Source organism: Mandrillus leucophaeus, unplaced genomic scaffold, assembly GCF_000951045.1.
Source record: "Mandrillus leucophaeus isolate KB7577 unplaced genomic scaffold, Mleu.le_1.0 Scaffold172, whole genome shotgun sequence".
NCBI classification, from domain to species: Eukaryota; Metazoa; Chordata; class Mammalia; order Primates; family Cercopithecidae; genus Mandrillus; species Mandrillus leucophaeus.
In genome coordinates, this window is record NW_012101721.1 from 4457767 (window position 1) to 4483699 (window position 25933).

Consider the following 25933-nt stretch of genomic DNA (forward strand, 5'->3'; position numbering starts at 1 on the left):
GTCACTGTTGGACTGCTTGATGTATGCAATGGCTTAGAGCAAGAGAAAGTTTACAAAGAAAGCACTCCAAAAATTGAGAGGACCCAGCTGAATCAATTCTCAGGCCTTCAAGAACTGTGGACTCGGGGCTTCTGTTTTTCTTCTTTCTGATTTTTCAGTTACTTTTCCTGCTACCTTGGAGGTGACTAATCCCACGTGGAAACCATACGAAGGCATGAGCAAGGGAAGTGCACTCTGTCTATAAATAAGTAAAACCTCAACCAGAGGTGACCCAGTGCTGCGATTAGATGTCTAGTCTCTAAAAACAAACTTCAGAGCTTCCTCATGGCGTTTTTCTTCTGGCTCTGTGGTGTGGGTTGGGCAGGAACAGATCATGAAAAGGGAGGTGTATGATTCCAGCTGGCACGCTGTGGCCACAAATAGGATTTCAGCTTTTGATCAATGAAGCTCATAGGGAAACTCCAACCCTAAAATAAATGCAAAGACTGCTTTAATCAAGGAGAGTCTCTGGACAACTGTAATTCCTGTGAGAACATGAGAAGATGATGGAGAAAATATTCATCCATAGGTGTGGTACTTTCCAACTCTTACTGGCAAGCTAACGTCAGGGAAGGGAGGGGAGAACTATAGACCATTTGGTGTTTTTCAGATGGTGTGATGCAACCCTTTAGAGGATAGTAAAATCATTTTACTTGGACGTAAAAATACTTTTAAAATAGAATACAATTAAATGGAATAAAACAGTAACTAGAAAAAAATCATAGTGCATTGTGTGCAGTGTAGATAAGTATTGTTTTATGAGTTTTTTGCAGGGTGTGTGTTTGTGTGTATGCATTCATGTGTCCTAAATTGGGATTTGGTATGATGTGTTTTTTTTTTTTTTTTTGGAGAGGGGGTTGTTTGTTCTGGTTTTTTACTGTGGGTCCTGGTCAAAAACGTTCGGTAAAGATTGCCATAATTTAGCTCTTTGCCACATACTTTTGGGATTCTGGGTTTTAAAAACTAACACTAAAATTCTAACCACTCAACACTGAGCTTTTTTAAAGACTAACTTTTACTCTTTTTGGCAGTGTTAATCAACTGCATTGGCTTGAGGAGATAACTGAGGTGGCAACAAGCTGCCTAAAATAGTAAATGGGAGGTTTGTAATGAAGCTCTTGGAAGCAGATAAGACCAGGGAGAGAGGACACCAGACAACACGTGTGTGCTTGTGTGTGTGTGTGTATCAGAGAGAGAGATTTAGAGACCAGGATTCACTAGAGGACACGGCGGGGGTAGGATGGGGGTGGGGGTACTGTTTTTTCTGGTAAATAATCTAAAACCTTGCTGTCCATGCTGAGACCTCAACAAGAAAACAGGTTCCAGTATGTGATGTGACTCCAAACCCAAAGAATTAACCTGAGCATCAGAAACCAAGAGTCCTTCTGGGATTTTTGTTCCCTACCTCAGGGAAACACTTTGTTTCTGATTGACAATAGAAGATATAAAGGAACTTTTGGAAAATCCAGGATAACATCACCTTGTTCTGGAAATTACTGAAGAGGAACCAAAGTATATGGAGCTATGTGGTGCTTATTTGATTTAATGTGATTATTTCTCCTGTCCTCTCTTATAGGATACTCACTTTGTTTCCAAATGCCATAGCTCGAAAATTACTGCTGATGTTGATATTTATCTTAATTTTCTGGGTCATTTACTTGGCTTCAAAAGACCACACAAAGGTAGGAAGTTTCCTTTTTAAGAATTTCACAGAAGGTCACAGTGACTTCATTTGAATGACCCCCTTTATCATGGCAAGAAATAAAAGTTAAAGGCATATCATCTTAGCAGGAGAACATGGATCGGGGGTTCACTGTTCAGCATAAATCCCTTTGGCAATGCATACTTTATCATGGCAAGAAATAAAAGTTAAAGACATATCATCTTAGCAGGAGAATGTGGATCAGGGGTTCACTGTTCAGCATAAATCCCTTTGGCAATGCATACATTATTATTACTATTTTAAATGGCAATGTATAGATTATTATTGTTTCTCTTTAGAAAATGGCAGATGGATTTGTGCCATCTCTGTACTACTTGGCACTGTAAACATCCAGCCTCAAAATTCTCTCCTCCTCCCTTGGCCTCTGAGATTTCAAACTAATTAAGTTTCTGTTTCAGTCCTCTGCCTTTTTCACAGGGGTTTTCTTATTCTTTAAGTAGTTTAGTGTCTTTTGACTCTTCCCTTTGTAAGTTTTTCTTAACTCACCGTGCTTCCAGTTTCTTTTCTTCCCGACCATTTAGTACAAACATAATCTTTCAGAAATTCTGCTTTCATCATCTCCCGGTCCTGATCAAACACTTTCACCAATGACAATATAAAGAACAAACTCCTTTGTTTAGCCATTTGAGGCCTGTTTACATTTGAACCCAGCTACCTTTAAAAGTGTCTCTCTAACCTTTGTCTAATGCAGACTTACCTCCAAGCTTCAAACAAGAAGCACCACAGTCTAGGGCATTCAGCCAGTAATATGAACTGGTAAAAAAAAAAAAAAAAAAAGCCTTCAGAGCACAGCGCAGGAGGTTTCTTTTCCTGGGGCCTCTCTATAAATATGTATTCTCTAGATTTCTTCCTCTGATCCTCTTCTCTTCTATGCTTGTACCTTTTAGTTCATTTGCCCAGGTCCTATCCACTACCAATATTAGTGTTTCACAAAGTGAGGTCTGGGAGCCTTCTGCCCAGAACACCTGTGTTTATTCCTGTGCATAAAATGCAGATTCCTGAGCCATACTCCAGAACTACTGTAATCTCAGTTTGAGCCTAAGATTACAAAGTATTAACAAGCTCCTCAGCTTGTTCTTAAGCATGCTAACATTTGAGAATCTCTGCTATGTCCTTCCAAGGCTGAAACCTTTTCCCAGCCCCACTCTTGAATATATACTATTCATTGGATATCTCCACCTAAGTCTTCCACTAGCACTACCAACACAAAAAACACACACACCAAATTTATAATCTGTCTCACCATCATCCCCTAATAAAAACAAAACAAGCATACAAAATCAAATCGAAACAAATTCTCTACTTTTATCTCTCCAGTCTTAATAATTGTTGCCATAGCCTGTGTAGTCAATCAAGCGAAAACTCCCTCGACAAGCTATCAGCCATCAAGTCTTATCAATCCTACCTCCAAAATGTCTCTTAAGTCTGTCCTTTTTTTCTCCATCCACATTGTCTTTCTTTAGACCAATACTTTATCATTGCTCATCTAAATTGTTGAAATAGTTTTCCAATTAATTTCCCTGCCTCCAGTCTCAGCCTGCTCTAAGCATTCATTCAACAGACATTTGTTAAGTGTATATTGTGTGTCAGGCACTGGTCTAGGAATTAAAGATACAGAAATACAGGACATCATCTTTGTGTTCAAGAATCTGAAAATTTATTTCTAAAATGAAAATTTGAATATGGTACTCTACCTTCAGTGGCTCTTCATGCAGCATGTGTATGGCCCAAACTCCTTGGCACAGTGTTTTATTGGACTCATTTAAAGAAAGGGCACAGAAACTCACTAGGCCTGGTCCAAGACATCCTTGCACTGGCTGTTTTCTTTTTCTTCCCTTTCTCCAGGTTTCCGTGTAACTTCCACATAGTTCTTACTTCCTTCAAGTTTTTTTCATCTTCTTGATTTAACACCAGACACATCTCCACTCCCACCTCTTAGCATTCCCCTTACTCTGAATGTTTTTTAACATAGCAATTATAATTATTACTGATAACATACATTAAGTGATATCAGAATTATAGGAGTTTCCCATAATTTTGGAATACATACTAATAATATATTTACACAAATACAGTGCAAAGAAAACCAAATACCATTTTATATTTGACAACACTTCCTGTATAATTTTTATACCAAATAAGACAAACATGTCATTTTTGAACTTTAGGGGACCTATTAGTAATATCTTAAAGGATAAGTAAGGTCAGAAAAAGACATAATTTATAATTTGAATTTGGAAAGTTTGTCAAATATCAAAGGTTTAAAACACTTGATATTACAAAGTAGGATCACAGGTCATTGTAAAATAAATCATTCATTTAACAAAGTGATAACTCAAGGATTTTTTTAAAAAGGCAAAACCTTCATTCTTTGAGGGAGGAGACTTAATTTTCCAAACAATAAGCCCTAATAAAAACAGCAGGAAGCCAATCAAATTTATTTTCCAAAATTTTATAAACAATCTATAAAATTGTCATCCTGATTGTAAGATATAACTTCCATAAGTCTTTATAACCTTTATTAAGGAGTAGGTTTATGCTTCAAGAAAACCTTGTTAATCTGACATAGGGGCCCACATGCTGGTCTTGCATCAGTGTGCCTTTGACATTAATGATTATAGAGAAACTGAACTTATTTTATCTTTTAAAATTGGCTCTTACAATCTCATATACCTACCTCTTCCAAGACAGTCCCTGAGCCCTGAGGAGTTGAATAGCTTTAATTTCTAGTCCTGTGTCTCAGGAATGCAGTTAATTTTGATTGGCATCTACCAGGCCTGAAGATGAGGCTTTAATTGCTGTCAGAGCTTAAGTTTAGTGGGACTTGGTGTTCTTTTTAGACCCAGAAGTCAAAGCCCTGTAACTCAATGTCACAAGGACTTTAAAAGCACATACAGGAAGATACAAGGATGTAATAATATTAATTAAAATTTTTTTAATCTCAATTTTTTCCTGAGCAAACCAAACTTAATAATAGTGGCATAGGAATTATTTTGATAAAACTTAAAATCTGTTAGTCTAGTTACCAAAGGCAAAAGAAAAGACCTTTTGTAGTGCATAGAATATTATGTTGGAAGAAGACATTTCCTTTAAATCTTTAAGAAAACATTGCCAGCATCAGGCCACAAGAAATAGAACCTGAGGAGGAAAAAAACAAAAAAACAAAAATAAAACCTTATGTGAACTGAAAATGAGTTGAAGGGTAGTGTTACTATTTCATGTCTTTTAAAAGGGGAGAGAAAACCAAAACCTGTGAGATGCAATAAAAGTTGAACTTTGGGTTAAAATTAAAAAATTAAAATATCTTATAATTTATTAAGAGTGAATAAACCCTTAAGAAAGTTTCATTGTTCTAACCAATTCTATTCTTTAGTGTATAAGTGGGTTTTTTTTACATCAAACCTGATCTATAGAAAGACCATTATATTTTCCCTTTAATCATAGAGAACTAGATTATTTAAAAGTTTTTGAGTTTTTAAACATAAATCATCTTATTGTCACTTACACAGGTTGTTCATGACATGCTTGGACTTTCTGGTTTGTCCTGAACATCCCTTTTCCTTTTACAACCAGTCATTTTACTCGAGGACTAAATTTACCATACAATTCTTTCTTGTTTGAATTATTTTTTGTAATAGTACTTTTCACTTTCTAAAATAATATATGATTTACTCGTTTATTATGTTAATTGATTATTGTCTATCTTTATCTAGTATATAGTAACATTTATAGAGTCAAAGTTTTTTTTTTTTTTTGGAGATGGAGTCTCATTCTGTCACCAGGCTGGAGTGCAGTGACGTGACCTCGGCTCACTGCAACCTCTGCCTCCCGGGTTCAAGTGATTCTCCTGCTTCAGCCTCCTGAGTAGCTGGGATTACAGGCACATGCCACCATGCCCAGCTAATTTTGCATTTTTAGTACAGATGCCGTTTCACCATGTTGGCCAGGATGGTCTCGATCTCTTGACCTCGTGATCCACCCACCCTGGCCTCCCAAGAGTCAAAGATTTTTATAAGTGTTTATTGGTATCACAAGTGCCTACAACAGTCTCTGGTACATAGTAGATACTTAATATAGTAAATAACAAAATAAAGAAAGACTGTTCAGTTATCTGGGTGAGAGGTAATGGTGACCTGAAATAAGCTATTAACAATAAGGATGGAGAAAAGTCGATGAATTTGGGCTATAATTGACAGTAATAGTGATTGACTATGGAAGGTAAAGAGGCAGGTTTAACCAGGAGTTACCTTCCAAGTTTGTACAACTGCATGGCTGGTGATATCATTCACTGAAGTATTGACCAGAGTAGGAGAAATAGTTGGAAGACAAAAGATGGGTTTAGGTATGAACAGTCTAGGTTTGGGTCATTTTAGGTCAACCAAGTGGAGATGTTGTAAATATAGATCTGAAGCTGGGAAAGACCTGGCTTAGAAAAATAGATTTAGGAAACATCAGAATACAAATGGCAGCTGAAGTCATTGTAGTCTGTGACATTTCCTTGGATGAGCTATCAAGTGGGAAGAAAAAGTTGCTAGTGATATAATCCTGAGAAACAAAATAAGCACTGGGCTGAGGAGTTAGTGTTAGTGGAGAAGGTACACATGGGATGGAAGAGGACCCTTGAGAAACTTAATTGGTAGAGGTGAGGAAGTGATGAAGGTTAGAATAGCAATTAAAGGGGGAATTAGAGGCTCAAAAAATTTCCTTTTTGTAATGTGGAAGATACTTGAATACATTTTAATTCATATGGAAAAAGGCTAATAGAAGAAAGTAGGAAGTAGAAAAGAAAAAGTGTGATTACACATGTTTGGCAGTGTGACAGGAAGTTGAATTGCTAAGTGATTACTCTTACAGTTCTCTAAAGCCAAGAAGCTTCAAGAGCAAAGAAATTTAGGTATTGGAGGAACTGCCTTCATGGATATTGAAGTCTACCTGGAGGATGTCAAGACTTCTAGTGATTAAGACTAGGAGTCAAGTTCTTCATGATCTTCTGTAAATGAGTAAAAGAATCTAGTTGGTCAAAAAATGACAGAGAAGAGGAGGATTATGTAGTAATTGGTGACAGTTGGTCAGATATATCATGGAGAACAAGATATCTTAGGGTCTTCTGAAAAAATGTATATCCCTTAATGTATATAAATCTTTGAAATATCTATATATTTGAAATGTGTGTGCATATGTGTGTGAAACCCTGGTTTTAGTCCATTCAAGCTGTTCTAAAAGAATACCACTGATGGAATGGCTTACAAGCAATATAAATTTACTGCTCACAGTTCTGGAAGCTGCAAAGTCCAAGATCAAGGCACCAACATGTTTGGTGTCTGATGAGGGCCTGCTTCCTTGTTCATAGATGGCTATCTTTTCATGTGTACTCAAATGGTGGAATGGGCAAAGGAACTCTCTGGGGTCCTTTTTGTAAAGTCACTAACTTTGTTAATGAGGGCTCCATCCCCATGATCTAATCACCTCCCCAGAAGTCCCATCTCTTAATACCATCACATTGAAAGTTCAGTTGTAACATACAAATTTGGGGGAACCACAAATATTCTATCTATAGCAACATTGGAAATTAGGTTACAACATGAATTTTGGGGAGATGCAAGCATTTAGTCTTTGGCAATTCTAGTGTGTGCATATGTGTGTGTGTGTTTAACAGATTATTAAATAATGAAACAACTGGGCCTCACGTGCAATGGAGCATTAAATGCTGATCCTGGCCCTGCTACTACTATTTTAAAGAGACTTTCCTCCTTTTGTGCCTAATTTTAAGGGTCTAGCACAAAACTTTTTGTTTTTCCTTGCTCATATTTGTGGCTCATATGTTGCATAATTCTACTACATAATATTCATGACATGACAAAAATCATAGAAATAAATAATAGATATGTGGTTACCAGAGATTAATTAAGGAATGGGAGAGGGTGAGGGAAAGGTAAGCATGGTAAAAAAAAAACAGCAACATGAAGGAAAGGAAATGTTCTGTATCTTGACTATATCAGTTTCAATATGCTGGTAGCAATATTTTACTAGTTTTGCAAGATGTTACCATTGAAAAAAAACTCAGTAGCGGGCACATGAGATTTCTCTATAATTTATTTTTTTCTAAATACTTTTATAATTTTTAAAATTTTAGATTCAGGGAGTACATGTGCAGGTTTCTTATATGGGTATATTGCATGATGATGTGGTTTGGGCTTCTAATGCTCCCATTGCCCAGTAGCAAACATAGTACTCAATAGGTGGTTTTTCAATCCTCACCATCCTCCCTCCCTGCTTTTGGAATCCCCAGTGTTTATTGTTCTCATCTTGGGTTCATATATACCCAACGTTTAGCTCGCACTCATAAGTGAGAACATGTGGTATTTGGTTTTGTGTTTCTGTGTTAATTCATTTAGGATAATGTCCCCCAGCTGCATCCATATTACTACAAAGGACATGATTTTGTGCTTTGTTTTGGCTGTGTAGTATTCCATGGTGTATATGTACCACATATTTGTTATATGTGAGATGAATCTCCTGAAGACAGCAGAAAGATGAGTCTTGTTTTTTAATCCAGTTTGCCACTCTATGTCTTTTAAGTGGGACATTTAGGCCATTTGTATTTAAGGTTAATATTGATATGTAAAGTTTTGTTCCTGCCATAGTGTTTTTAGCTAGTTGCTTTGTAGTTTCAATTGAGGGGTTACTTTATGGAATCTGTGGGTTATGTACTTGTGTATGCTTTTGTGGTAGCCAGTAACATTCTTTTCTTCCCATATTTAGGACTCTTGAAGGAGATACTTCTCTTGTAGGGCTGGTCTGGTGGTGATGAATTCCTTTAACAAATACTTGTCTGGAAAATACTTCATTTCTCCTTCATTTATGAAGCTTAGTTTGGTGAGATATGAAATTCTTGGCTTGCATTTATTTTCTTTAAGAATGCTAAAAATGGAACCTCTATCTCTTCTGTCTTGTAAGGTTTCAGCTGAGAAGTCTGCTGTTAGTCTGATGGGCTTCCCTTTATAGATAATATGACCTTTTCCTCTAGCTGCCTTTAAGATTTTCACTTTTGTGTTAGCCTTGGATAGCCTGATGACTGTGTGCCTTGGGGATGGGTTGCCTTGTATAGTATCTCATCGAAGTTCTTTGGATATTGTATCTGCATGTCAACCTCTCTAGCAAGACTGGTGACATTTTCCTATATTCAAATATGTTTTCCAAGTTGCTTACTCTCTCTTCTCTCTCAAAAATGCCAGTGAGTCATCATAGATTTGATCACTTTACATAATCCCTTATTTCTCAAAGACTTTGTTCATTTTTAAAAATTATTTTCATTTTTATTTTTGTCTGAGTGGTTCATTCAAAAAACTGGTCTTTGATCTCTAAAATTCCTTCTGCTTAGTCTATTGTTAAGGTTTCCGGCTGTATTTTAAAATTCCTTTAGTACATTTTTTAATTCCAGAAGTTCTGTTTGGTTCTTTCTTAGTACAGCTATGTCATCTTCCAAATCTTGGATCATTTTTTCTGGCACCTTGTGTTGAATTTCAAATTTCTCTTGAATCTTGGTTAGTTTCCTTGCCGTGCACATGCTGAATTCTACACCTGTCATTTTAGATATTTCATTCTAGTTAATATACATTGTTTGTGAGTGAATGGCATCCTTTGGAGGTGATGAAATGCTCTGATTTTTTGTATTGCCAGAGTTCTTACACTGGTTCCTTCTCATCTGAGAAAGTTGACACTCTTTTGTTTCCTTTGAATTTGCTATCATTTGGATAGGGATTCTTGATTTTTTCTTTTGTTTTTTCTTGGGGGTACGGCTATGGTGTATGTTGTGTATGATCAAATGGCTTTGTTTCTTGGTGTTTTCAGGGTGCCTAGGCTCTTTATGGGCTCATTGGTTACAGATAGGTTGCAGTGGCTTTCTCAGATATTGCTTTTTGTAGCAATGTAATTTTGTTTGGTGGTGTAATTCAAGCAGCAGTTTAGTGTGTGGCATTTAAGAGTAACAGCTGGAAGCTAGGGGCAGGGACAGAGACAAATTGGGAAGTGTGAAACATGCCCTCTCCTAGCACACATTCACCTTCAGTGGTGGTGGAGACACTGGGGAAGCTGTCTCTTTCAGTCCATGCTCGCCATGCCCTGATAGGAAGAGCTGCTGCTAAGTCTACAACAGTACACTGAGAAGAAAGGTGGGGGTGAGCGATGACCTCCTCTCCACATGCACTCCTGGGCTTTGGTGATGCCACCTTCAGCAGCTTGTACCATGCTTGCATTTTCTTTGGCCCAAGGGGGGCTTTGGTGAGCTGTGCTCCCCCTTCCCTTAGGGGCAGATAGTGCTGAGGGTTAGATCTTCAGGGAAAGTGAGGTCTGCCTCCCTTCTACTTCTTGAAGCTGATGGGCACTATCCCCTAAATGGCCAAGGGAGCAGGCTGGAACACCAGGATTGACACACACAGACTGGTTCCAGATTGCAAAGCTGTCCCTGGCTACAAGCCTCACCACCCAGGAGAAACCCTGGTTTCAGAAACTCTCCTCCTGCTCCAGGCCTGTGACAGGAAAAAGACTAATTCCAGTGCCTACTGCTGGGGAACTCTCCGCATTCACTACTCAATTCTCACTGTGGGTACCCTTCTGCCTTTCCAGAGCAAATGCTGCAAACTCCGGCCTGAGCCCAAAATGCCTGCTGTGGTCACCACTGCCAAGAGGCCAAACAATGTCTTTAAATGCTCAGAATGGATTTATGGCTTGGTTTCTGTTATTAGTTTTGGAAAATTTTCAGTCATTATTTCTTCAAATATTTCTTCTGTTCCTTTCTCTTTATTTCTCTTTATTCTCCTTTTGGGACTCCCATTATGTGTATTTATGCCTATGTGTTTGTCCCATGGTTCTTGGATATTCTGTTCTTTCTTCATGCTTTTTCTCTTGTTTTTAGTTTGGGAAGTTTCTGTTGACATACTTCAAGCTCTCTTATTTTTCACATGACTATGCTCAGTCTGTTCATGAGTTCATCAAAGATGTTCTTTATTCTGATGTAGTGGTTTTTTTTATTTCTAGCATTTCCTTTTGATTGTTTCTTAGAGTTGCCACATCTCTACGTGCATTACCCATCTGTTTCCGCTTGTTGTGTATTTTTTTTATTAAAGCCCTAAGTATTAATACCTCAGTCATAGTTATTTTAAATTTCCAGTCTGATAATTTCAAAATCTCTATTATAACTACGTTTGGTTCTGATGCTTGCATTTCCCTTTAGACTGTATTTTTTTTTCTTCTTGTGTGCCTTGTAATTTTTATCAAAATCTGGATATGACATAGTTGGTCAACTGGAACTGAGATAGGCCTTTAGTGTGAGCTTTTATGTTTAAGTGGTTAGGAGTTAGACTGTGTTTACTGTTTACTGTAGATATTGTCTCAGAGGCTACAATTTCCTCCAGTTTCCATCTTTATGTCTCTCCTAGAGACTTCATCCTTGGGTGTTTCTAGGGACCCCTTTTTAAATAGGGTCTGAGACATGCAGTGCTTTTTGCTATCATCTTCTGTTTCTATACAGAATTCCTATTGAGTTGGTTGTAAGATGTGTAGGAGGGGAAGCATTCTGTAGTACTGTGATTTATTCTCAGTATTTTAGTGAGCTTACGCCCTTAAATGGTGACCTTCACAAGTGCTTGTCAGCTTCCCGTTTTCCTATACCCACGTCAATCCTTAGGTGAAATAAGAAGGCCAGATGGGGGCTGGGTTTGGGTATTTTCCTTACCCCAGGTTGATCAGGTTTTGGCAAAACCCAACTTGGTTAGGCTCTAGTAACCTAGTTCCCCTTGTTCTCCTTGTTAAGGAGAACAGAGAGTTCTGGTACATTTAAAAATAGTGGCATTGGAATTAGAAAAAGAGAGAACAAAGAGAAAACAATTATTAAAATGGTAGACTTAAAGCATATCAATAAGAACACTAAATATAAATAGTCCAAACACATCAGTGAAAACACAGTGACTGTCAGAATGTATAAAAAGAAGAAATCGGCCAGGCATGGTGGCTCATGCCTGTAATCCCAGCAGTTTGGGAGGCCAAGGCAGGCGGATCACGAGGTCAGAAATTCAAGACCAGCCTGACTAACATGGTGAAAGAACGTCTCTACTAAAATACCAAAAAAAAAAAAGAAAAAAATTGCCAGGTGTGGTGGGGCACACCTGTAATCCCAGCTACTTAGGAGGCTGAGGCAAGAGAATTGCTTGAACCCAGGAGGTGGAGGTTGCAGTGAGCCGAGATTGCACCACTGCACTCCCCTGGGTGACAGAGTGAGACTCCATCTCAATTTAAAAGAAGAAGAAGAAGAAGGAGAAGGAGAAGGAGGAGGAGAAAGAAGAAGAGGAAGAAAGAAGAAGGAGAAGGAGAAGGGGAAGGGGAAGAGGAAGAAGAGGAGGAGGAGAAGAAGAAGAAGAAGAGGAAGAGGAAGAGGAAGAAGAAGAAGAAGAAAGAAGAAGAAGAAGAAGAAGAAGAAGAAGAAGAAGAAGAAGAAGAAGAAGAAGAAGAAGAAGAAGAAGAAGAAGAAGAAAGAAGAAGAAGAAGAAGAAGAAGAAGAAGAAGAAGAAGAAGAAGAAGAAGAAGAAGAAGAAGAAGAAGAAATAATAATAATAATAATCAGGCGGGGCTCAGTGGCTCAGGTCTATAATCCTAGCACTTTGGGAGACTGAGACTGGTAGATTCCTTGAGCCCAAGAATTTAAGACCAGCCTGGGCAACGTGGTGAAAATACAAAATTTACAAAAAACTTTGTACAAAAAATACAAAATTTACCCAGATGCTGGTGGCTCACACTACCTGGGAAGCTGAGGTGGGAGGATCACCTAAGCCTGGTAGATCGAAGATCCAGTGAGCTGTGATCATGCCACTGCAATCCAGCCTAGGTGACAGAGTGAGACTCCATATCCAAAAAAAAAAAAGAAAAGAAAAGAAACCAACCATAAGCTAACATCCATTTTAAATATAAAGATATAGGTAGGCTAAAAGTAAAATGACAAAAATAGATATACCATGCAAAACCTAACCAAAATAATGCTTGCATGAATTTATTAATATCAGACAAAGTAGATTTCAGAACCAGGAAAATTACTAAGAATAAATAAGATCACTATATAATGATAAAAGTGACAATTCACCCCAAATACGTAACAAGCAATACATGTTTGTACATCTAATAGCAGAACTACAAAATATTTGAAGAAAAGCATATATCAATAAAAAGAAAAGGAAAGATTCAGAATCATAGTCAAAAACATTAACATTGTTCTTAGTAATTGATGAAATATGTAGAGAGAAAGTCAGTTGAGCAGGTTGAATGATGGCCCCCTAAAAATGTGTCTACTTAAAACCCCTGAATATGACCTACAGTAGTCCTCTTTAAATCTACTAAATATATATTCCAAGACCCCAGTGGATGCCTGAAACTGCAGATAGCACCAAACCCTATACAGTGTAAATGCTGCTTTTTCTTATACATAGATACCTATGATGAAGTTTAATTTATAAATTAGGCACAGTAAGACATTAATAAAAGTAACTAATATTAAAATAGGATAATTATAACAACATACTGTAATAAAAGTTACATACATATGGTTTCTCTCTCTCTCTGTCTCTTTCTCTCTCTCAAAATATCTTATTGTACTATACTCATCTATTTTTGGACCATGGTTGACCATGGGTAACTAAAACCATGAATAAGAAAGTGCTGCTATATTTAGAAAAACACTCTTTGATGATGTAAGTAAGTGAAAGGGCTCAAGATGAGATCATCCTGGATTAAGGGGGATCCTAAATCCAGTGACAAATGTCCTTTTAAGAGAAGAAAAGGGGAAAACACGCACAGAGGAGAAGGTTACATAAAAATGGAGGCAGAGATTGAAGTAAACTATCTACAAGCCAAGGAACACCAAGGATTACTGGAAACCACCAGGGGTTAGGAGAGATGTATGGAATATATTCCTCCGCAAAGCCTCCGTAAGGAACCAACCCTGTTGGCATCTTGATCTCAGACTTCTGGCCTCCAGAACTATGAGCGAATAAATTTATGTTGTTTTAAGTCACTAAATTTGTGATGCTTTGTGATGTCAGCCCAATGAAACTAATATAGTCAGTAAAAATGTAGAAGAACTAGAGAACACAACCCTTCAACTAAATCTGATTGACCTTCATAAAACACTTCCTCCAACAGCAGTGGAATATACATTCTTTCCCAGTGTACATGAAACATGTACCACATTGTGCTCTGTTGTCTGCATTGTCGATATAGAAAATGATAATATGATTTTTAAAAAGAAAAGTCAAGTGAGGGGATAGCAAAAGGAAAGACTCTAAAATTGAATCATGAAATAATATGTATTGATTGTATCTAGTTAATTTTTAAGCCAGTGACTCCTAAAGAAAACCATCTGCTGGCAGCAGAGGAAGTCATACTACATGGAAACCAATTCTGATGATTCCATAACTGAAAACCAGTTAGTATTGATTTTTGATATTTAATTTATCACACTGAAAGGTGTAAAATAAGCCATAATAATTTATATAGAAAAGCAAGTACTATTATTTGCTGATGATATTTTCTTTTCCCTTTAAATATTTCAGTTCTCGTTCAGCTTGGAAAACCATATTACCCTGAACCAAGGGAACATCGTCAAAAAATCTTCACACTCCGAAGCACCACTGTGTCCAGCAGTTTCACCAAAAGAGACTGAGCTTAGAATAAAGGACATTATGGAGAAACTAGACCAGCAGATCCCACCCAGACCTTTCACCCATGTGAACACCACCACCAGCGCCACACACAGCACAGCCACCATCCTTAACCCTCAAGATACGTACTGCAGGGGGGATCAGCTGGACATCCTTCTGGAAGTAAGGGACCACTTGGGACACAGGAAGCAATATGGTGGGGATTTCCTGAGGGCCAGGATGTCCTCCCCAGCCCTAATGGCAGGTGCTTCAGGAAAGGTGACTGACTTCAACAACGGCACCTACCTGGTCAGCTTCACTTTGTTCTGGGAGGGCCAGGTCTCCCTGTCTCTGCTGCTCATCCACCCCAGTGAAGGGGTGTCAGCTCTCTGGAGGGCAAGGAACCAAGGATGTGATAAGATCATCTTCATTGGCCTGTTTGCCAATAGAACCTCCAATGTCTTCACTGAATGTGGCCTGACCCTAAACACAAATGCTGAACTGTGCCAGTACATGGATAACAGAGACCATGAAGCCTTCTACTGTGTGAGGCCTCAACATATGCCCTGTGAGTCCTTGACCCACGTGACCACTAGGACAAGAAATATTTCCTGTCTTAGCAAAGAAGAATGGAGCCTTTTCCACAGGTAAAGAGGCTTCCAAATACAATAATAGACAAAATGAGGTATTTGACTAAACTCTGCCTAGTAGTTTTGCCTAATCAAACTTTTGTATCATGTCAATTATGTTGACTAAATTATAATTAGGTCCTCAGAGTCCGTTCAGCTTGGAGTGTGTTCACAGGGATCCATACAAGTCACCTCTAGAACTATTTGCTGACAGGAATATAATCCGTGAAGCACTTAATGTAGACCTATAGTTCTCCATGGTATGCAGTACTTCCAGGTTCAGTAATTTTTTATAGACCAGTATTTTCTATAATGTGTTCCTTGGAATACTAATCCTATAGAGTATTAATAGATGCTGTACAATAAAAAAGTGGTGAATGATATCATTGTTCAGTCAAGCTTTACCCCTTACATCCAGTGAATCATCAAGTTCTATACATTATACCTCCCAATTATCTCCTGAACACAGCCATTTCTGTCTACCACTATTGCCTCTATCCTTGTATAATCTGCCATCATACCTCAGATCATTGCAACAATCCCCAGAGCTGATTTCTCTGCCCTCAGTCTTGTTTCTTCCAATCTATTCTCCACACTGCACCTAGACTAATGTTTTTGAAATGCAGTTACATCTTTTACTATTTCCTCCTTAAAAGTTTTAAGATGACCCCACGACTCTAAGGGTGAAATTTAAACTCTTTAATATGTTTACAAAGACTTTTCTCCCTTGGCAGCCTCTTGTCTCACCTTTATGCTGCCTTGCTCTCTGTCGGTCAGTGAAACTCCTTTTATTTCACAAACGGACCATGTCCTCTCACCTCTGGCATTTCACAGGCTTTGGTTTAGACATCATTTCCTCTAGGAAACTTTCCATCTCCCTGAGTGAAGTTCTAGTCCTATATTCTTCCTTAGCATTTTGTTCTTCCCCAACATAATTCTTATTACATTATTAATTTTCCAATTTATTTCTAATATCCTCTGTTAAGTTGTAAGCTCTGCAGAGCATTAAGTGTTAACTACTTTTCACCATTCATTCTTTTTTTTTTTTTTTTTTTGAGACTGAGTCTCGCTCTGTCACCCAAGCTGGAGTGCCATGGCATGATCTCAACTCACTGCAACCTCCACCTCCTGGGTACAAGCAATTCTCCTGCCTCAGTCTCCAGAGTAGCTGGGACCACAGGCACCTGTTACCATGCCTGGCTAATTTTTGTATCTTTAGTAGAGACCGGGTTTCACCATGTTGGCCAGGCTAGTCTTGAACTCCCCACCTCAGGTGATCCACCCACTTCATCTTCCCAAAGTGCTGGGATTATAGGCATGAGCCATCATGCCTAGACCATTCTTTCAGTTTATAAGTAGTCAGCACCTTCTGTATTCCAGACACAGCCCTAGGTGTTGGGAATTAACATTCTAGTGGGCTAGAAGGACAAAAAGTAAATAAACAGATTTTTCTTTTACTATTTCCTCCTTAAAAGCTTTAAGATGACCCCACGGCTCTAAGGGTGAAATTTAAACTCTTTTAATATTAAAACTCTTTAATATGAAGGTCATAAGAGTAAGGGTTTCAAACGTGATGGTTGATGCTATTTTAAAATGGTGTCAGGTAAGACTTGTCTTGAGCAGCAACCTGAGTGAAGTAAGGGAGTAAGCCATGTCAATTTTCGGGAAATAGCTTTTTCAAGAGAATGAATAGGACCTGAGGCAAGAGCATGTTGGAATGTTCCAGGAACCATGGTGGGGGTGGAGTGCAGTGAGGCTGGAATGCAGGAAGTGAGGGAGACAGAAGATGAGATAGGTAGGCAGGGCCTTAGAAATCATCTATCTGTGTCTCTCAGGAAGTCAGTCAGGGCCAGTATTTTGTCTCACACGCCCAGCACAATGCCTGACACTGAGAAAGTTCTGAATAACTATTTGTTGAATGAAAAAATAAGTGAAATAATACAATCTGGAGAAATAATTAAAGTTAAGTTGGTTTCTTTGCAGCAGGACTTCTCAGAAACTTTAATATGGATCCCTTCAAGCAAGAATAGAGCACACAGCATTTCCCAAATTTATTTGGCCACAGACCACTTATTTTATGGATAATTTAAAGAGACTTTGGTTCCCCAGTTTGGGAGCTGCTGCCATAGAAAGGCTTTAGTTTTCTGATATGTGTTCAGAAGGGCAAATTTCCAGGATAGCACAATATCCTGGAAATTCAAGTTCGAATCCAATTTAAGCATTATGATGACACAAAGAGTTGGGTACAACTGACCCTACATCACTTCAGGCTCTCCCTTTCACCCCTACTTCACCTTCACTTCTTTACATTTTCCTGATCAAGGTATGGAAAAATCTCTTCATCCCCTCTGGCTCAGTTAAAAGAAGCTGGGATTTTTAAAATAAATTTTTATGAAGCAAAGGAAAAATGATCATGGAGACATAAAGTTCTTCCTGTTTTGAAGGTCTCAGAATTATGTCTTAAGTGTAAGGGTGGACTTAAGTTTCTGTATTCTATATGTTCTACGTGTGCCTGACTCTATATTCCCTGTTGGCTACAGCTGGATCCCTCTTGAGTTAGTCCTCATTGAAAGCCCGGGTTGGAGGTACCATCCTTGCACAGTTGCTGGCTGTATCTCAGGAAATCCGAAGTCCCTAGTCTGGCAGACTGGCACACATTTTGGGTCCTAATCAGGCTTCTCAAGGGGGCTGTGCTCATGACAGTAATCATGATAGTAACCTGCTTTATTTCCAAATGGACATAAGTCCTTCCCAGATGCCCTGCTCTATTCAAGCTATTAAGTTTTTTCCCCTGCTGCATGGAAATAGAGATTTCAGTCTCCTTATGGGTGATGTAGTGCATATGCAAGGAACAGCTGATTACACATCCAAGAAGTCTCATGGACCATTCTATTGCTAAGCTCTAGGGCCCCTTCTTAGACCCAAGCCCAGTTCTTTGACATCTTTCCTTCTCACAAACACAGGGACTAAGCCAGTTTCTGTTTCATTTGTAACATAGTACCATTAATCCTTGAACAACCCAGATTTGGACTGCACAAATCCACCTGTATTCAAAGAATTTTCAACCAAATGTGGATCAAAAATATAACATTCACAGGATGCAAAACCTACATATAAGGAAAGCTGACTTTTCACATGCTTGGGTTCCACGGGGCTGAATGCAGGACTTGAGCCTATGCTGAATTTTGTAGATGCAGTGGGGGTCCTGGAACCAATCTCCCACATACACTGAGAGATGACTGTAAATATATTTTCCAACTTGGGTTCTCTCTCCCAACCCCGGCTGAAGAATCAGAAATGTTACTTCCTAGGACATTTATTTCTTCAAATTAAAAAAGTCTTTTTCTTTTAATTTAAGAGTTTTATGGATAATCGTGATAAAAAAAAAATGAGGGGCTACCACAGGACAAGACATCACATAGGTAACACAGTTGTTCACTATTCTGTTAGTTTATATTATGGTCTAATTAATTATAGACCCCTTTTTAACATTTAATGCACATACACAATTACAAAAACAGGAGGCATTAAAATGAATTCCTTTATAACATTAATACACGGTTTTAATCCTAATTTTAATGTAGCATCAAAGTTTTCTTTGGTAACCAAATTTACAAGGTAGCCAGGTCTTGATCTCTTTTGTTATCCTCAGGCTTACCTGAGATAGGTATGGGAGAATAGAGGTTTGGTCAGGTTCAAATTTCTTAGAGACAAATCTTAATCTTGTGCCAAAAATAGGTCTGATGGGATCCTCAGTAATAATAATTGCAATGACTTGTTGAGCACCTACTATATGTCAACCTTTATGTTAGATTCCTCCCTTATATTATACCATTAATCCTCAGTAATATACTCTGGAGTGACTATTATTATGCTCATTTTAAAGATGAGGAAATTTAGGCATATTAAATAGGTTGGCCAAAGTCACACATCCAGTTGAATTACAGAGTCAGAACAGGATTCCCAGTCGATCTTATTCTAAAGTCAATGGGCCATAGTGCTGTCTCCCATGACTCCAGCACTCCATGCAGCCATCACCTCCAGCCACTCTGACCTCTCTTCAGTCCTCTGGCCTTCTTGATGAAGGGGATATTATCTTCACTTGACCCAAAAACTCATTTCCTGAGATTCAGGCAATTCTTCTCAATCTTAGAAAGCGCTTTCTCCATCCCTCTTGAAGGTTTCTGTGGCTCTGGCTCTGAAAGGGCCTACCTTCCCCCAGACAGTTTTCATTCTGATAGAGTGAATTCAGTTTGGCCAGACATAGTCAACATAGTCATTGGGACTGATACATGGTTAATACATTGTTTTAATCCTAATTTTAATGTAGCATCATTAAGATGAAGCTCACTGTGCTGGGCACTGGAAATATTATAGTGAGTAATACTGACTTGATTCCTATCTGAGGGAGATAACAGACTATGAAAAATAGACTCCTGGGAACTCAAAAAGATGAAGAGTAGATGAAGATGAAGCTGACAATGTAGACACTCATAGGAGATTTTTATACCAGTTAGGGAGCTTTTCCTGTAGGTTGAGGACAGAAAGTCATGGGAACATTTTACATAGGGGAATAAAACAGGTAGCATAGAGGTTGTATTTCGGTGGGATAAACCAAAAGGGCAGAAAGATAGTATTATAATAATTTAGGACAGGGTTCTCAAAGTAATGTCACTGGACCATTGGCTTTGGGTTTGCCCAAGAGCTTGTTGTTATAGAAATCCAAATTCTTGAAAATTTGCCCCATAACTATTGAAACAGAAATTCTGGATGTGAGGCTTAGCAATCAGAGTTGTAATAGGTACTGCAGGTAATTCTGATGCAAGCTCAAGTTTGAGAGGCACTGGCCTACGAAAAGGTTGATGAAGGCCTGAATTACTACAGATGGAAAAGGTGGAGAGGGTAGTTTGTGGTAGAGAGCCATTTAGAAGGTAAAATTAAAAGGAGGATAGACAGATAGATAGACAGATAGATGTTAGATAGATTTGATGGATTGCATATGGAGGGTGAGTGACTTTTCTGGATCTCCAGATTCCCTGCTATTAGCAGAGAAACAGCTTTCTAGAATCCTGACCCATTTACTTTCCCAGGATATCTTAAATATATCAAAATAATGGGGGGAAAGGCATTTGGCAGATATTAAGCTAATTTATTTTCCCATTTCTTGCAGGTCCAACATAGGAGTTGAAATGATGAAGAACTTTACCCCCGTTGAGGTCGTACCATGTAACAGTAAGTCTGGAGTGTTGCTGCCTGCCATGATCACAATTTATCTGTGGAAAGGACATGCTTACTTAGAGATATTTATTCCACATTAACCATTTGATCTCTCATTTCCTGGGCCAAATTACATCAACCACCTTGGGTTTTAGAAGGAATTTTATTCTTGGAAATTATTTTCATATTGATTTAAACCAATTTTCATCCTAAGTCAGATATAAAAGGCTAGGGAAACTGTTAACTTCAGTGGCACCATCTCAAAATGTACAGACTATTTGTATTTAAATTTGAGATTCATTCCTCCAGAGCCAATGATCAGGTGCTGGTGCCATGTGAAAAATGAATCAGGTGAGCTGCACAGATTCAGAGTTAGGACATTTCTTTGGTGGTTTCTAATTTCTCATTTAGCCAAGCCATCTTACTTTAAGTTCTATGAACTAGAAATTTCTGTGAATTTTTTCTCAGTTTAATCACATGAACTTTAGTGGTCAACACAAAACCATTTCCCTCATAGAAGTGATGTTTGTGCTATACTGGAAATGAAGTGAATTTCAAAATTAAAGTAAAGCAAGGGACTTCCATTTTAACAATCAACGGGGTATACAGTTACTCATTACCCCTTTTTCATGCATTTAGCAAATGTTTACTGAGGACCTACTATACACAAAGAACTTTGCTAAACCCTGTGGAGAACATAAATACAAATAAATCATGAACCCAGATGTAAAGCTCACAATCTATGAAGAAGACAGATCCCTTCTCTGCTAGGGCAACTATCATTCACACCCAGCTTTTATACTGAAGAAAGTTCTTAGATTCTTGAGGCAACTTGAATGCTCATAACACCTCTTTTGGTTCCCTCTTGCCTGAACAGTAATTTCTAGTAAAATCAGTCAGTTTCTTGGAAGATAGTACCAGACTGTAATTTTTGGAGCCACTTACAAATCTGATGTAATTCAATACGAATAAATATAAGTTGCTAAATATGTACCCCATACCACAACAATGCAGGTAAATGACAAAGAAGACGTGCATATTAAGTGTTGAATATAAAAGTGACCTCAGACACTTACCTGGGGGAAAACTCAATAGGAGTCAGTAAATACAATTTAGGCTATTTTAATAGAAGAGCGTTCAGAAAAGGGAGGACATGATCCTACTTTTTTCTATGTTAGATCACACTGAGAATATTACATTCAGTTCTAAACACGACAATTAAGATTTAAGGATTTTAGAAAAATTATTAGCCAGAGAAGATGATTCTGGGACACACAAAATAAACAATGTGTGACACTCATTTCATAAACACGTTCAAGCTTCTTTTCCTGGATAAGTAGTTTGAGGAAGATGAGATTTAAAATTCAGCGAGGCCAATGTCATTGGTGTAATATTTGGCAGGGCCACTGCGCCCTGCTATTTCACGGCCCCACATTTCCTCCTGACTCTGGCTGACTGTTCCACAGTAGAGTGGCTCTGGGGACAAGGTGGAGCCCAGGGAGATATTGCAAATGCACAAGAGCCAACAGATCCCCACTCCAAGAAAAACTATTCAAGAAAAACTATGTAATTCACCCTTTTAATATGATCTTACTAAATAAATATTTGTGGAAGAGAGGAGGGCAAAATAGAGCTGAAGAGAAAGGGGGAGGAAAAAGAGGAAAAGGAAGGCAAAAATGAGAAACATTTTTCCAAAATAATTTGTGGTAATAAAAATTACTTAGTCTGGAAATTTGTATTGCCAGAGAGCGAGAACATAAAAAAGAACTGCCAGATTGGAATGAAGATTCCTTTCCCCAGTGGTTATACTTTGAAAAAAATGTGGATTACAGCATTTTGTAAGCAGATCAAGTTCAATGAAACAAAAAATATAAATGACTGCTTGGAAAGAAAACTTATTTATCTCATGGGAGATTCAACACTGCGTCAGTGGATTTACTACTTACAAAAAGCTGTGAAAAGTATGTATTTAATTTATATTTTGAAATTCTATTTGACTATTGAGGGTTTTAAAATAATAATTAGAATTATTTGCTTTTCTTTTCTAATATTTATTTTATTATTATTATTTTTAATTTGCCTAACTTTTGGCTTTGGGCTTTTAATAAAAAGTTAAATTTTATATTTTCATTCACAAATGTTAATATTTTTCTTCCTCTTCATGTATTCTCATAAAAAGTTCAAGGTTTTGTTAAGATTGTAATGCACCTGGTAAAATTATCCACCCTACATAGGCAACAATGCTTAGTTAGAAGTGATCTTGGTTAGAATTTTGTACATGTTGTGTGCAGTTTAGAGTTGTATCATTTTCCTTTTGTTAAAAGATTTATTGATTTGTCTTTCATTAGCCCTAAAATATTTTGATCATCATGGAGCTGGGATCTTTAAAACACACGTTCTTCTGGATGTTGAAAGACATATTTTGATTCAGTGGAAAAAACATGGTCATCCATTTGTTACCAAAAAGTTATTCTCAGTGAAAGATGAAAACTATATCCCACGGGAAATTGACCGGGTAGCAGGAGACAAAAACACAGCCATTGTCATTACCCTCGGCCAACACTTCAGACCTTTTCCCATCAACATTTTCATCCGTAGGGCCATCAATATTCAAAAGGCCATTGAACGTCTATTCTTGCGAAGCCCAGAGACCAAGGTGATACTTAAAACTGAAAACACCAGAGAGATACATCAAAATGCAGAGATGTTTAGTGACTTTCATGGCTATATTCAGAATATTATCATAAGAGATATTTTTGTGGATCTTAATGTGGGTATTATTGATGCCTGGGACATGACAATTGCATATTGCACCAACAATGCCCATCCACCAGATTATGTGATTCAAAATCAGATTGCCATGTTCTTAAACTACATTTGTTAGAGGAAAAATACAAAAATAGCACTAGCCACTTTCTATAGATGATCTTGCACATACAGTGAGGATAGTTTAATGCAATCCAAGTTTTGAGGAAACTAAATTTGAAAAAGTTTTATTATAGTTAAATATATGTAACATAACATTTACCATTTAAGCCATTTTATTATTTTATTTTATTTTTGAGATGGAGTTTTGCTCTTGTTGCCCACACTGGAGTGCAATGATGTGATCTCAGCTCACTGCAACCTCCACCTCCAAGGTTCAAGTGATTCTCCTGCCTCAGCCTCCCAAGTTTCTGGGGTTACAGGTGCCCACCACCACGCCCAGCTAATTTTTATATTTTTTAGTAGAGATGGGGTTTCACTATGTTGGCCAGGCTGGTCTCGAACTCCTGACCTTAGGTGATCTGCCCACCTCGGCTTCCCAAACTGCTGGGATTACAGGCATGAGCCACCATGCCCGGGATTATTTTAATTTTTTGAGACAGAGTCTCACTCTGTCACCAAGACTGGAGTGCAGTGGCACAATGTCAGCTCACCGCAACCTCTGCCTCCCGGGTTCAAGTGATTCTCCTGACTCAGCCTCCCACGTAGCTGGGATCACCAGCGTGCAGCACCACTCCTGGCTATAAACCATTTTTAAGCATACGATTCAGTGGTATTAAGTAATTTACAATGTTATGAAACCATCATCATGATCCATCTCTGGCACATTTTTAACATTCCAAAAAGAAACTCAGTACCTATTAAACAATAACTCCCCATTCGCTCCTGTCCTTGGCCCATGGCAACCGCCATTGTATTTTCTGTCCTTCTGAATTTGACTATTTTAGGTAGCTCATATAAGTGGGAACATGCAGCATTTGTCCTTTTCTGTCTGACTCATTTCACTTAGCATAATGCCTTTAAGGTTCATCCATGTTGCAGCATTTGTCAGAATTTTCCTTCATTTTTAAGACTGAATAATATTCCATTGTATGTATATACCACATTTTGTTTATCCATTCATCTGTTGGTCAACATTTGGGTTGTTTCCCCTTTTGGCTACTGTAAATAGTGCTTACTAGGAAGAGAAAACCAAATTTAAAGGCATATCTCCAGTGCTGAGCATGATGATTGAATAGTAAATGATCATCACCCATAATTTGAAGACATGTGCAGCCCAGAAATGCATAGATTAAATGATTCAAGTTTAGAGAAAGTATGATGTATACAGGAAAACTCAGTGGGATCATAATAGCAGTTTTCTTGCTTAGGAAAATTATTTGGAACTTAGTAACCAGTTGTTCTCTGGATTCCAGTAAGAATCGTGGGTCACAATCCAAAACCCACAGGCTCATTGAGAGAAACCAACTTAGTATTATGTTAATGTACAGACCCCAAAACCCTGATTCTTGGATATCCTAAAATATGATTTGGGATCCCCTCTAGAGGGCCTCAAATGATGAATTTTGTCTCTAAATCTTCCTCTCATTAGAAAGATACACTCCCTTTCTATTAATACACTCTAGGTCTCAAGAGTGGGAATATTGTTATCAAGGATACTTCCCCTGTTAGGACTGTGTTTCTTAGTGAGAAGTGAAGTTACAATGCTGTAACATCAGTACAAAGTCTGGGTCATCGGGAGGTGGAGGTTGCAGTGAGCCAAGATCGCACCACTATACTCCAGCCTGGGTGACAGAGCGAGACTCCATCTCAAAAAAAAAGAAAAGAAAAGAAAAGAAAAGTCTGGGTCAGACATCTTAACACTAGACTCCTCTAAATAAGGGAACTCACGTTAGAAGTTCCTTCCTTGTATCAAGCTACTTATCGGTTCTAATTCTTCCTTTAGGAAACTTTGAAAGTAAATTTAATTATTCTTCCAACCATTGCACTGTTAATTGCTTAAATGAGTTATCATTTTCCCACCACGACCACCTCAAATTCCTTCAACCTAGTTCTGATATGATAGTTTCTAGTTTTCTTACCTTCTCTTTACATGTACTGGTTTGTCTATATCACTCTACAACTCACTCTGTAATGTGCCTTCTCCCCCATCTCTCACCTCAACAAATTGAATGTTTTAATTTAAATGTGATCCATTAACCCCTATAAAAGAGGGTCTATTATTTCTGTTGTTCTAGAATTGCACTGTACAACACAACAGTCATTAGTTGCATAGGGCTATTTAAATTTAAATTAAATTAAGTAAAAAATTAGTTCCTCAGTTGCACTATTCACATTTCAAGTGTTCAATAGCCACATGGAGGTAGTAGTACTGTACAGATAGCACAATATTTGCTTGCATTCTTCTCTAGAAAGTATTTTTTAATGTTTTGTCATTGTAATTGGTCGTATTTTTAAAAGCAAATTCCATCATGCCTTATAATTTTTCGTGGTGAGTAAAAAACAAACAAAAAAATCACCAAATGTTGTTAAGTGTCAAGTCTCTGATTTTTAAGCCATTTACTTCTTGTTTATTTTTTAAAGAAATTGTGGTATCTGAATATTTCATAATGTTTTGCCTTAAAGTGAGAGCTTCAGGTTATTGCAGATATTGACTATATTGCTAATATACAAGACTTGGAAAGCCATTTGAAATAATCGAAATGTTCTCTATTGTTATTATCAAACCTCTTTCAAAAACCCATTTCTGCACAATGGAATGAAACAAAACTAGAAATCAATATCAGAGGCCAGGCACGGTGGCTCACACCTGTAATTCCAGCACTTTGGGAGCCAAGATGGGCGGATCATGAGGTCAAGAGTTTGAGACCAGCTTG

General features: G+C 37.9%; 1 protein-coding gene across 1 annotated transcript; it reads left to right on the forward strand.

Moving 5' to 3' along the window:
* The first annotated feature begins 443 nt into the window (after window positions 1-443).
* On the forward strand, window positions 444-23175 carry NXPE2 (neurexophilin and PC-esterase domain family, member 2). Its single transcript, XM_011977049.1, has 6 exons — window positions 444-568; window positions 1616-1721; window positions 14359-15092; window positions 20245-20306; window positions 22037-22252; window positions 22640-23175. Exons 1-6 carry the CDS (start codon window positions 543-545, stop codon window positions 23173-23175), a joined length of 1680 nt encoding a protein of 559 aa, XP_011832439.1. The 5' UTR covers window positions 444-542.
* The last annotated feature ends 2758 nt before the right edge of the window (window positions 23176-25933 follow it).